The sequence below is a fragment of the Anomaloglossus baeobatrachus genome, chromosome 10 (genome assembly GCF_048569485.1).
Source record: "Anomaloglossus baeobatrachus isolate aAnoBae1 chromosome 10, aAnoBae1.hap1, whole genome shotgun sequence".
NCBI lineage: Eukaryota > Metazoa > Chordata > Amphibia > Anura > Aromobatidae > Anomaloglossus > Anomaloglossus baeobatrachus.
This window is the reverse complement of record NC_134362.1, coordinates 7,641,025-7,654,136: the sequence shown is the minus strand read 5'-3', so window position 1 is coordinate 7,654,136 and position 13,112 is coordinate 7,641,025. Positions and strand designations below refer to the sequence as shown.

General features: G+C 50.6%; 1 protein-coding gene across 2 annotated transcripts in view; it reads left to right on the top strand.

Annotated features, from left to right (window-relative positions):
- Nucleotides 1-10,680, top strand: part of TRIM66 (tripartite motif containing 66) — a 48,781-nt gene extending 38,101 nt beyond the window's left edge. The window contains exons 14-17 of one of the 2 annotated variants that reach the window (XM_075325482.1): nt 1,486-1,621; nt 3,491-3,565; nt 4,490-4,624; nt 8,136-10,680. In XM_075325482.1, coding sequence (XP_075181597.1) covers nt 1,486-1,621; nt 3,491-3,565; nt 4,490-4,624; nt 8,136-8,390 — 601 coding nt within the window. In that variant the 3' untranslated portion in view covers nt 8,391-10,680. Of the gene's footprint in view, nt 1-1,485; nt 1,622-3,490; nt 3,566-4,471; nt 4,625-8,135 lie in introns of both variants that reach the window. The other variant, XM_075325481.1, reaches the window with a different exon arrangement.
- Nucleotides 10,681-13,112: the final 2,432 nt, after the last annotated feature.

The window sequence follows — 13,112 nt, the reverse complement described above, 5'->3', positions numbered from 1 at the left end:
GGCGCTCTATGCTCTATGCTGTGATGGGGTGAAACGTACAAGTGCCACATGCAGAGCTGGAGACAGAAATCGCACACAGCACAGTCAGTGACCTCTGCAATCTGTTATTCTCTCACAAAAACAAAACCTGAGTAATTATGGATTATTGTGTTAGTGCATCAGAGGCAATAACTTATAATGGAGGGCAGAGGGGCAGGGGATGGGCAAAGAAAGGGGGATCTTGGTAGATGGGGCCGGCGGGCCGAGGGCCGGGCAGTGGATAAGACAGGGGGTGGAAAGGGGTGGGGGGACGGGCACAGGCTGGGGAAGGGTACAGGCCGGGGACGGGCAGGGTAGTGAGGGACGGGCACAGGCCGGGAATGGGCAGGATAGTGAGGCACAGGCCGGGGACGGGCAGGGTAGTGAGGGACGGGCACAGGCCGGGGACGGGCAGGGTAGTGAGGGACAGGCACAGGCCGGGAATGGGCAGGGTAGTGAGGCACAGGCCGGGGACGGGCAGGGTAGTGAGGGACGGGCACAGGCCGGGAATAGGCAGGGTAGTGAGGGACGGGCACAGGCCGGGGACGGGCAGGGTAGTGAGGGACGGGCACAGGCCGGGGACGGGCAGGGTAGTGAGGGATGGGCACAGGCCGGGGACGGGCAGGGTAGTGAGGGACGGGCACAGGCCGGGGACGGGCAGGGTAGTGAGGCACGGGACGGGCAGGGTAATGAGGGACGGGCACAGGCCGGGAATGGGCAGGGTAGTGAGGGACGGGCACAGGCCGGGGACGGGCAGGGTAATGAGGGACGGGCACAGGCCGGGAATGGGCAGCGTAGTGAGGGATGGGCACAGGCCGGGGACGGGCAGCGTAGTGAGGGACAGGCACTGGCCGGGGACGGGCAGGGTAGTGAGGGACGGGCACAGGCCGGGGATGGGCAGGGTAATGAGGGACGGGCACAGGCTGGGGACAGGCAGGGTAGTGAGGGACGGGCACAGGCCGGGAATGGGCAGGGTAGTGAGGGACGGGCACAGGCCGGGGACAGGCAGGGTAATGAGGGACGGGCACAGGCTGGGGACGGGCAGGGTAGTGAGGGACTGGCACAGGCTGGGGACAGGCAGGGTAGTGAGGGACGGGCACAGGCCGGGAATGGGCAGGGTAGTGAGGGACGGGCACAGGCCGGGGACAGGCAGGGTAATGAGGGACGGGCACAGGCCGGGAATGGGCAGGGTAGTGAGGGACGGGCACAGGCCGGGGACGGGCAGGGTAGTGAGGGACGGGCACAGGCCGGGGACGGGCAGGGTAGTGAGGGACGGGCACAGGCCGGGGACGGGCTCGTGCATTACTAGGACCCAGCAGAGGGAAACACTTGTCAGAATAGCTATTAACATGCAGAACAGATCTCTGCTGCCCCCTGCTGGGCACACACCGCTCCCACAATGCTGCATTTCTGACCTAGGGGGCGCTATGTTCAGCATTTGTTGATAACCCGATGTTCTCGTTCCAGCGGTGAGTGGGTCTGTACACTGTGCCGGAATCTGAGCAAGCCAGAAATGGAGTACGACTGCGATAACGCGCGCTACAGCCGGGAAAATAAGATCGAGGAGGGGATGTTACCGCACCTAGACCCCGAGGACGAGAGGGTGAGGCATCATCATAACCCGCAGAAGTGGCCACAGCATCTAAGCTAATCATCTGCAAAACTGTCTGCTGAGCCGCATATCTAATCCTATCCTGTGTGATACTGTCTGCTGAGCCGTGTATCTAATCCTATCCTGTGTGATAGTCTGCTGAGCGGTGTATCTAATCCTATCCTGTGTGATACTGTCTGCTGAGCTGTGTATCTAATCCTATCCTGTGTGATACTGTCTGCTGAGCTGTGTATCTAATCCTCTCCTGTGTGATACTGTCTGCTGAGCGATGTATCTAATCCTCTCCTGTTTGATACTGTCTGCTGAGCCGTGTATCTAATCCTGTCCTATGTGATACTGTCTGCTGAGCTGTGCATCTAATCCTCTCCTGTGTGATACGGTCTGCTGAGTTGTGTATCTAATCCTCACGTGTGATACAATCTGCAGAGCCGTGTATCTAATCCTATCCTGTGTGATACTGTCTGCACAACTTTGTATCTAATCCTGTATGATTGTATGATACACAGCTCAGCAGAGCGTATCATCCAGGATAGGATTAGATACACGGCTCAGCAGAGCGTATCATCCAGGATAGGATTAGATACACAGCTCAGCAGAGCGTATCACCCAGGATAGGATTAGATACACGGCTCAGCAGACAGTATCACACAGGGCAGGATTAGATACACGGCTCAGCAGACAGTATCACACAGGGCAGGATTAGATGCACAGCTCAGCAGACAGTATCACACAGAAGAGGATTAGATACAAAGCTCAGCAGACAGTATCACACAGGAGAGGATTAGATACACTGCTCAGCAGCCAGTATCACACAGGACAGGATTAGATACACAGCTCAGCAGACAGTATCACACAGGAGAGGATTAGATAAACAGCTCAGCAGACAGTATCACACAGGATAGGATTAGATACACGGCTCAGCAGACTGTATCACACAGGAGAGGATTAGATACACAGCTCAGCAGACAGTATCACACAGGAGAGGATTAGATACACAGCTCAGCAGACAGTATCACACAGGAGAGGATTAGATACACAGCTCAGCAGACAGTATCACACAGGAGAGGATTAGATAAACAGCTCAGCAGACAGTATCACACAGGAGAGGATTAGATACACGGCTCAGCAGACAGTATCACACAGGAGAGGATTAGATAAACAGCTCAGCAGACTGTATCACACAGGACAGGATTAGATACACAGCTCAGCAGACAGTATCACACAGGACAGGATTAGATACACGGCTCAGCAGACAGTATCACACAGGAGAGGATTAGATACACAGCTCAGCAGACAGTATCACACAGGAGAGGATTAGATAAACAGCTCAGCAGACAGTATCACACAGGAGAGGATCAGATACACAGCTCAGCAGACAGTATCACACAGGATAGGATTAGATACACGGCTCAGCAGACTGTATCACACAGGAGAGGATTAGATACACAGCTCAGCAGACAGTATCACACAGGAGAGGATTAGATACACAGCTCAGCAGACAGTATCACACAGGAGAGGATTAGATACACAGCTCAGCAGACAGTATAACACAGGAGAGGATTAGATAAACAGCTCAGCAGACAGTATCACACAGGAGAGGATTAGATACACAGCTCAGCACACAGTATCACACAGGAGAGGATCAGATACACGGCTCAGCAGACAGTATCACACAGGACAGGATTAGATACACAGCTCAGCAGACAGTATCACACAGGAGAGGATCAGATACACGGCTCAGCAGACAGTATCACACAGGACAGGATTAGATACACGGCTCAGCAGACAGTATCGCAGCTGATGAGCTCAGATACTTTGTCTGTACCTTGTCTCCGTATAACCCGTGTGTTTCCTCCGCAGAGGTGTGAGAGGCTGGTGCTGTCTCTGTACTGTAACAGTCTGAGTGTCCCCTTCCAGGAGCCGGTCAGCCCGGTGGTAAGTGTCATTCCCGCACAATCCTGCAGGAGGCGCTCTGCTAAGAAACTATGAGGGAGAGCGACATAGAAGAGCCCCGCACGTCACATTCTCTCCATACTGTACCCGCCGTCTGCTGCAGACTATCACTCCTAATACACATAACTGCCCTCGCACGTCACATTCTCTCCATACTGTAGCTGCCGTCTGCTGCAGACTATCACTCCTACTACACATAACTGCCCCCGCACGTCACATTATCTCCATACTGTACCCGCCGTCTGCTGCAGACTATCACTCCTACTACACATAACTGCCCCCGCACGTCACATTCTCTCCATACTGTACTACAGCCATCTGCTGCAGACTATCACTCCTACTACACATAACTGCCCCCGCACGTCACATTATCTCCATACTGTACTACAGCCGTCTGCTGCAGACTATCACCCCTACTACACATAACTGCCCCCGCACGTCACATTCTCTCCATACTGTACCCGCCGTCTGCTGCAGACTATCACTCCTACTACACATAACTGCCCCCGCACGTCACATTCTCTCCATACTGTGCCCGCCGTCTGCTGCAGACTATCACTCCTACTGCACATAACTGCCCCCGCACGTCACATTATCTCCATACTGTACCCACTGTCTGCTGCAGACTATCACTCCTACTACACATAACTGCCCCCGCACGTCACATTATCTCCATACTGTACCCGCTGTCTGCTGCAGACTATCACTCCTAATACACAGAGAGGCAAGTCTACAGTCTTACTCCCCGATCTTGGGTGATAACTGAGACGCAGCTGCCCAGTGTATAGCATGGCCGGAGGCAGCGGCATTAGACACGGCAGTATCGTAGGGATTCTTATATCGCTAATTGGACTAATTGCTGTGTTATATGCACGTCTTTTAATGAAGGCACGTCACTATTACCAGATTATAAAGAGGCCGATGGACCTGTCAATCATTCGAAAGAAGCTCCAGAAGCGACATATCCCTCATTACTCCGCCCCCGAGGAGCTGGTGGCCGACATCCGCCTCATGTTCTGGAACTGCGCCAAGTTTAATTACGTAAGTGACGCTGCGAAGGACGAGGCGCCGCGGTGTCCGGGGAGGACTCGGCACCAGATCCGACATTACCACAGGGGCGTCCATTTCATCAAGAGCACAATGTAAACGAGCGGAAAATGACAAATATAGAGCAATGAGTGCTGACACCGCTACTCCGGACTACACACTGTGCCCCCTGCTAGACCCCCGAGTACCTCACCGCTGCAGCCCTCACATACTGTCCACTGACGAAGCCAGACAGAATATGAAGGCTGCAGCCGATCAGTAAAGTGACTGGCTGCAGCAGTTGATGAGGCCCCCACCAAAAGAAGTGGCCAGGTGTCCAACAGGGAAAGGGCGCAGTATGGAGGAGCCGCGCCGATTCAGTAGATCCGTGCATGATAGGATTTTTTTATTTTTTTTTTTTTTTGGGGGGGGAGAAGATTTACAAAGTTTTGCGCAATGATTCAACTCACATTGGAAACATTTGTTTTTTTTTGTTTTATGCCAATCACCCTAGATTTAAAAAAAAAGTGTGGGGGGGGGGCAGGACCGCCTAACTAGGAGGGGGCAGGACCGCCTAACTAGGAGGGGGCAGGACCGCCTAACTAGGAGGGGGCAGGACCGCCTAACTAGGAGGGGGGCAGGGCTAAATAACTTAGAGGGGGGGGCAGGGCTGCCTAACTAGGAGCGGGTATAGACAAAAAGACTGACTGCACTCACCAAACTGAGGTGTGAACAGGCGCATAACTGAGCATGACTTAAAATACAAAAAGACAGTTTGCACTCTGATAATGCTAAAGTATGGAAACCATGAACGTGTGAACATGGACCTGCATTACCGCTAAGGAATATCTACCAAAAATGAGATATTTAGCATATATAAATGTTCACACATTCATGGTTTCTATACTTTAGTATTATCAGAGTGCAAACTGTCTTTTTTTGTATCTAGGAGGGGGGGCAGGGCCACCTAACTATAACGGGGACAGGGCCGCCTAACTAGGAGGGGGACAGGGCCAGCTAACTAGGAGGGGGACAGGGCCAGCTAACTAGGAGGGGGACAGGGCCGCCTAACTAGGAGAGGGGCAGGGCGGTCTAACTAGGAGAGGGGCCAGAGCGGTCTAACTAGGAGGGGGACAGGGCGGTCTAACTAGGAGGGGGACAGGGCGGTCTAACTAGGAGGGGGACAGGGCGGTCTAACTAGGAGGGGGACAGGGCGGTCTAACTAGGAGGGGGACAGGGCGGTCTAACTAGGAGGGGGACAGGGCGGTCTAACTAGGAGGGGGACAGGGCCTTCTCACTAGAAGGGGGATAGGGCCGCCTAACTAGGATGGGGGCAGAGCCTTCTAACTAGAGGGGGGACATGGGCCACCTAAGTAGAGGCGTGGCCATCAGGAGCTCTACATTTACTGTGAGTTATCCCTAACATTGTCACTAGGTCTTTGCTCCTTGATATTTTAGTGTATGTCACAGACCGCACACTGTGCTCCCATTTGTTATGTGCATCTTGAAGAATTTGCCACATCTTAATCTAGGAGGGATTTTATGACTGTAAGAGCAGAGTTGGCAGATTCCCTCATTATCTGTTATTAAGGAGAGAGTGTCGGAGAACACGCTGGTGAAGGTTCGTTTACAATAAGTCGCCTTTCAGGAGCCATTTTCTTGGAGTCCTTGTGTAGTGGCGGGTATAAAGCTGACATAATATCTGCTGGGTGAGCGGAGCGCGGACAGTTCTGTGCGTGGAATATGGGCGCAGAGGAGCCGCCACTACCAGTCTGCACCCGCCTGAGCCGGGGACGTATTTGCTCAAACTGTATAAATATTAGTTCAGGCTTCCATCATTAGCGCGGCCTTCGCCAGTTTAAATAATATGAAGCAATTAATGTAATTTCCGCAGTAACGCGATATCTTGGTCCGGCGCCAGCTCATTTCACTTTGTGATACAAATCTGGCATGGCCGGCTGGTGGGGTATATGATACCAGGGAGTGAAACAGAAGGAGCGGCGATGAACGGAGCGCTGCGTGCTGGAATAATGGCCCCGGTCACCGGGGTAAATATCACACATCGCTGTGTCCAGAGCCTCAGCAGAGGGTGGAGATCTGAGGCTCACCCTGGGGTTGCAGATTTGCTCCCTGAACTCTCACGGATCGGCACCAGGAGTCGTCCCAAAGGGTTTATTTTTTTTTACTCAGAATCAACTTAAAATAAGTAGCACACTCCAAAAAGCCAAGGAGGAAAAATGTTCTATTGTGTGCGACTGAAGATGGTGAAAATCCCATTGGATGTAGATGACATTTGCTGCACTGATTCTGTGCCACATCCTACATCACGTCTGTACAGTGTGGACCTGTGCGAGCAGACGGCTCAGCCGGACGCCGTGTACTCAGGAGATCAGTAGATGAAGCTGATGGGACTTAGCCGTCACCCATCGCCAGCTCTGCCCCATCGGTTGCTCCAGCTCTGCCCCATCGGGTGCGCCAGCTCTGCCCCATCGGCTGCTCCAGCTCTGCCCCATCGGCTGCTCCAGCTCTGCCCCATCGGGTGCGCCAGCTCTGCCCCATCGGGTGCGCCAGCTCTGCCCCATCGGCTGCTCCAGCTCTGCCCCATCGGCTGCTCCAGCTCTGCCCCATCGGCTGCGCCAGCTCTGCCCCATCGGGTGCGCCAGCTCTGCCCCATCGGCTGCTCCAGCTCTGCCCCATCAGCTGCTCCAGCTCTGCCCCATCGGCTGCTCCAGCTCTGCCCCATCGGGTGCGCCAGCTCTGCCCCATCGGGTGCGCCAGCTCTGCCCCATTGGCTGCGCCAGCTCTGCCCCATTGGCTGCGCCAGCTCTGCCCCATCGGCTGCGCCAGCTCTGCCCCATCGGCTGCGCCAGCTCTGCACGATCGGATTATATCATGAACGCTACCTGGGAATTGTTTTATACATCAGATATTGATTGTAAAATGACAACCAATATGGAGAAAGATGGTAAAGGTATTTCCCCGTAGAGGAGTTGGTGAATGTCTGGGCATAACAGGCAGATCTGGATGGCAGTGGGGATCTGTCGGACGCTCGTGTAAACCTATAATGGCGGCTATTAATGGGGTCTATTACACATGTAGAAGATCATTCAGAGCCACAGGGGCTACATCTCCCATACTGTAATAGAAAGCTGCTCCAGCCCACACGGCCAAGGATATGCCCTCAGGACACGGTTGGCGTCTGTTGGGTGCAGTTGGTGCATAAATGCTGGAACCAGAGCCTTAAAGGATATGTCCAGGAATATAACAATAAAAAATGTCTAAGAGCATTAAACTAATTGATCCTCACCTCTCCTGCAGCGATGACATTGCATCCATCATTCACATGACCGCTGCAGCCAATCTCTGACCTCATATGGGTGGTAACTGCAGCTTTCACATATAATGTCATCACTGCGGGGCCAGTGTTTGTTTTTTTTCTAAACTCTAGCAACCCCTAATATTCAGGTCATTTTTTATGGGATCAGTGTAAGGGACGGATCATTTATTATTTCTTTTATTTTCACAGGAAGACTCGGAGGTTGCGGAGGCGGGAAGGAACCTGGAGCTGTGTTTTGAGGACATGTTAAAAGAAACGTATCCGGGCCGAGCGTTCCCCTTTCCACAGGACGAGGACTCGGACACAGAGGAAATTGGGGCGGAGAACTGCCCCCTGAATCTGAAAAGCTTCCACTGGCCCAACTATGGACAAGAATGTGGACAGCCCAAGAGAAGGAGACGTCACACCATGATCCAGAAGGCCAGAGACTTCAGCCTGTGCTAGACCAGCCCGCCGCAGTCAGCAGCTGCCAGCCGCCCAACGTGTCAGCGGACACCGACAGCCACAGTGGCTGCTCCACACGAGCCCGCGGCCACCAGACGTGGCTACGTGTTATATGTCTCCATTGTTCACACAGGAAGAAATAGAGGAAAGATGCAAAGTTTCTAATAACTGTTGTATTTTTATGTCTATGCAAAATCTGCTGCCAGGAGGCGTTCTCTACATTCTGCAAGAGAATTACACACGAAGCGCCTAAAAGGGACCCCTGAGTTCTAGTTTAGGGAAAAGCATCAGGGAGTCCGGTTTTTAATGGAGCACAATCCTGGATAGACCGTGCCTTGCATATGAGACCATAACACACCGCTCTGTGCTCCCTCAATTTACTGTGCAGGTAACTATGGTCTCTGCCACAATCTCTACACCAATGTCCAGTGCTGAGCTCCTCCTGTATGTGCCCGGTGTCAGCCGCTCCTCCTATATGTGCCCGGCGTCAGCCGCTCCTCCTATATGTGCCCGGCGTCGGCCGCTCCTCCTGTATGTGCCCGGCGTCAGCCGCTCCTCCTATATGTGCCCGGCGTCGGCCGCTCCTCCTATATGTGCCCGGCGTCGGCCGCTCCTCCTATATGTGCCCGGCGTCGGCCGCTCCTCCTGTATGTGCCCGGCGTCGGCCGCTCCTCCTGTATGTGCCCGGCGTCGGCCGCCCCTCCTGTATGTGCCCGGCGTCGGCCGCCCCTCCTTTGTGTGCCCGGCGTCGGCCGCTCCTCCTGTGTGTGCCCGGCGTCGGCCGCTCCTCCTGTGTGTGCCCGGCGTCGGCCGCTCCTCCTGTGTGTGCCCGGCGTCGGCCGCTCCTCCTGTGTGTGCCCGGCGTCGGCCGCTCCTCCTGTGTGTGCCCGGCGTCGGCCGCTCCTCCTGTGTGTGCCCGGCGTCGGCCGCTCCTCCTGTATGTGCCCGGCGGCGGCTGGCCCCTCCTGTATGTGCCCGGCGGCGGCCGTCCCTCCTGTATGTGCCCGGCGTCGGCCGTCCCTCCTGTATGTGCCCGGCGTCGGCCGTCCCTCCTGTATGTGCCCGGCGTCGGCCGTCCCTCCTGTATGTGCCCGGCGTCGGCCGTCCCTCCTGTATGTGCCCGGCGGCGGCCGTCCCTCCTGTATGTGCCCTGCGTCGGCCGTCCCTCCTGTATGTGCCCGGCGTCGGCCGTCCCTCCTGTATGTGCCCGGCGTCGGCCGTCCCTCCTGTATGTGCCCGGCGTCAGCCGTCCCTCCTGTATGTGCCCGGCGTCAGCCGCCCCTCCTATAACTCTCCGGCACTGTAATAAGATGGGATTGAGCACAACGCTGTAGAACGTGTACATATGTAGACTTTAGGGTTAGTGACTTCAAATTCTTAAAAGGGTTGTCCAGTACTTTATATTGATGGCCTGGGTCAGTGGGGTTGTGCCACCGCTGATCAGTTCTCAGTGGCGGTCGGAAGTGATCGGTTGTGGAGCAAAATTATACAACTTTATCAACTGTACAGTGTCCGCAGTGAGGCAGCGCAGTCCACCGACTAGATAGTGATAGCCTGAAGATTGGCCAGGACGTGCCCCAGCGCCCCCTGTAGCCTCATGTCTGTAATGCACCAGTCAGGGTCGCACTCTTAGAAGCTCACATTTCTTAGCCGACATCAGATATTGATTGTAAAATAAAACTGCAACAATTTATTAATAAAAAATGGCAACTCCTGAAATCCACTAACATTCAATATATACTGTGCATGGACAATACACACATACCGTACACCATATACATATATAATACACACATACCGTACACCATATACATATATAATACACACATACCGTACACCATATACATATATAATACACACTTACCGTACACCATATACATATATAATACACACTTACCGTACACCATATACATATATAATACACATACCGTACACCATATACATATATAATACACACATACTGTACACCATATACATATATAGTACACACATACTGTACACCATATACATATATAATACACACATGCCGTACACCATATACATATATAATACACACTTGCCGTACACCATATACATATATAATACACACATGCCGTACACCATATACATATATAATACACACTTACCGTACACCATATACATATATAATACACATACCGTACACCATATACATATATAATACACACATACTGTACACCATATACATATATAGTACACACATACTGTACACCATATACATATATAATACACACATGCCGTACACCATATACATATATAATACACACATACCGTACACCATATACATATATAATACACACATACCGTACACCATATACATATATAATACACACATACCGTACACCATATACATATATAATACACACTTACCGTACACCATATACATATATAATACACATACCGTACACCATATACATATATAATACACACATACTGTACACCATATACATATATAGTACACACATACTGTACACCATATACATATATAATACACACATGCCGTACACCATATACATATATAATACACACTTGCCGTACACCATATACATATATAATACACACATGCCGTACACCATATACATATATAATACACACTTGCCGTACACCATATACATATATAATACACACATGCCGTACACCATATACATATATAGTACACACATGCCGTACACCATATACATATATAGTACACACATACCGTACACCATATACATATATAATACACACATGCCGTACACCATATACATATATAGTACACACATACCGTACACCATATACATATATAATACACACATGCCGTACACCATATACATATATAATACACACATGCCGTACACCATATACATATATAATACACACATGCCGTTCACCATATACATATATAGTACACACATACCGTACACCATATACATATATAATACACACATGCCGTACACCATATACATATATAATACACACATGCCGTACACCATATACATATATAGTACACACATACCGTACACCATATACATATATAGTACACACATGCCGTACACCATATACATATATAATACACACTTGCCGTACACCATATACATATATAGTACACACTTGCCGTACACCATATACATATATAATACACACTTGCCGTACACCATATACATATATAATACACACTTGCCGTACACCATATACATATATAATACACACTTGCCGTACACCATATACATATATAATACACACATGCCGTACACCATATACATATATAGTACACACGTGCCGTACACCATATACATATATAATACACACTTGCCGTACACCATATACATATATAATACACACATGCCGTACACCATATACATATATAATACACACTTTCCGTACACCATATACATATATAATACACACATGCCGTACACCATATACATATATAATACACACATGCCGTACACCATATACATATATAATACACACTTTCCGTACACCATATACATATATAATACACACATGCCGTACACCATATACATATATAATACACACATACCATACACCTTGTGCATACAGTACAGACTAAAAGTTTGGACACACCTTCTCATTCAAAGAGTTTTCTTTATTTTCATGACTCTTAAAATTGTAGATTCACATTGAAGGCATGAAAACTATGAATAACACATGTGGAATGAAATACTTAACAAAAAAGTGTGGAACAACTGACAATCTCTTATATTCTAGGTTCTTCACAGGAGCCACCTTTTGCTTTGATTACTGCTTTGCACACTCTTGGCATTCTCTTGATGAGCTTCAAGAGGTAGTCACCGGAAGTGGTCTTCACTTCACAGGTGCGCCCTGTCAGGGTTAATAAGTGGGATTTCTTGCCTTATAAATGGGGTTGGGACCATCAGTTGTGTTGTGCAGACGTCTGGTGGATACAGCTGATAGTCCTACTGAATACACTGTTAGCTGCTTTTTTCTTGCCATAATACAAATTCTAAGTAAAGAAAAACGAGTGGCCATCATTACTTTAAGAAATGAATGTCAGTCAGTCCGAAAAATTGGGAAAACTTTGAAAGTGTCCCCAGGTGCAGTGGCAAAAACCATCAAACGCTACAAAGAAGCTGGCTCACATGAGGACCGCCCCAGGAAAGGAAGACCAAGAGTCACCTCTGCTGCGGAGGATAAGTTTATCCGAGTCACCAGCCTCAGAAATCGCAGGTTAACAGCAGCTCAGATTAGAGACCAGGTCAATGCCACACAGAGGTCTAGCAGCAGACACATCTCTAGAACAACTGTTAAGAGGAGCCTTTGTGCAGCAGCCTTCATGGTAAAATAGCTGCTAGGAAACCACTGCTAAGGACAGGCAACAAGCAGAAGAGAACACAAGGAATGGACATTAGACCAGTGGAAATCTGTGCTTTGGTCTGAGGAGTCCAAATTTGAGATCTTTGGATCCAACCACCGTGTCTTTGTAGAAAAGGGGAACGGATGGACTCTACATGGCTGGTTCCCACCGTGAAGCATGGAGGAGGAGGTGTGATGGTGTGGGGGTGCTTTGCTGGTGACACTGTTGGGGATTTATTCAGAATTGAAGGCATACAGAACCAGCATGGCTACCACAGCATCTTGCAGCGGCGTGCTATTCCATCCGGTTTGCACCATCATTTATTTTTCTACAGGACAATGACCCCAAACGCACCTCCAGGCTGTGTAAGGGCTATTTGACTAAGA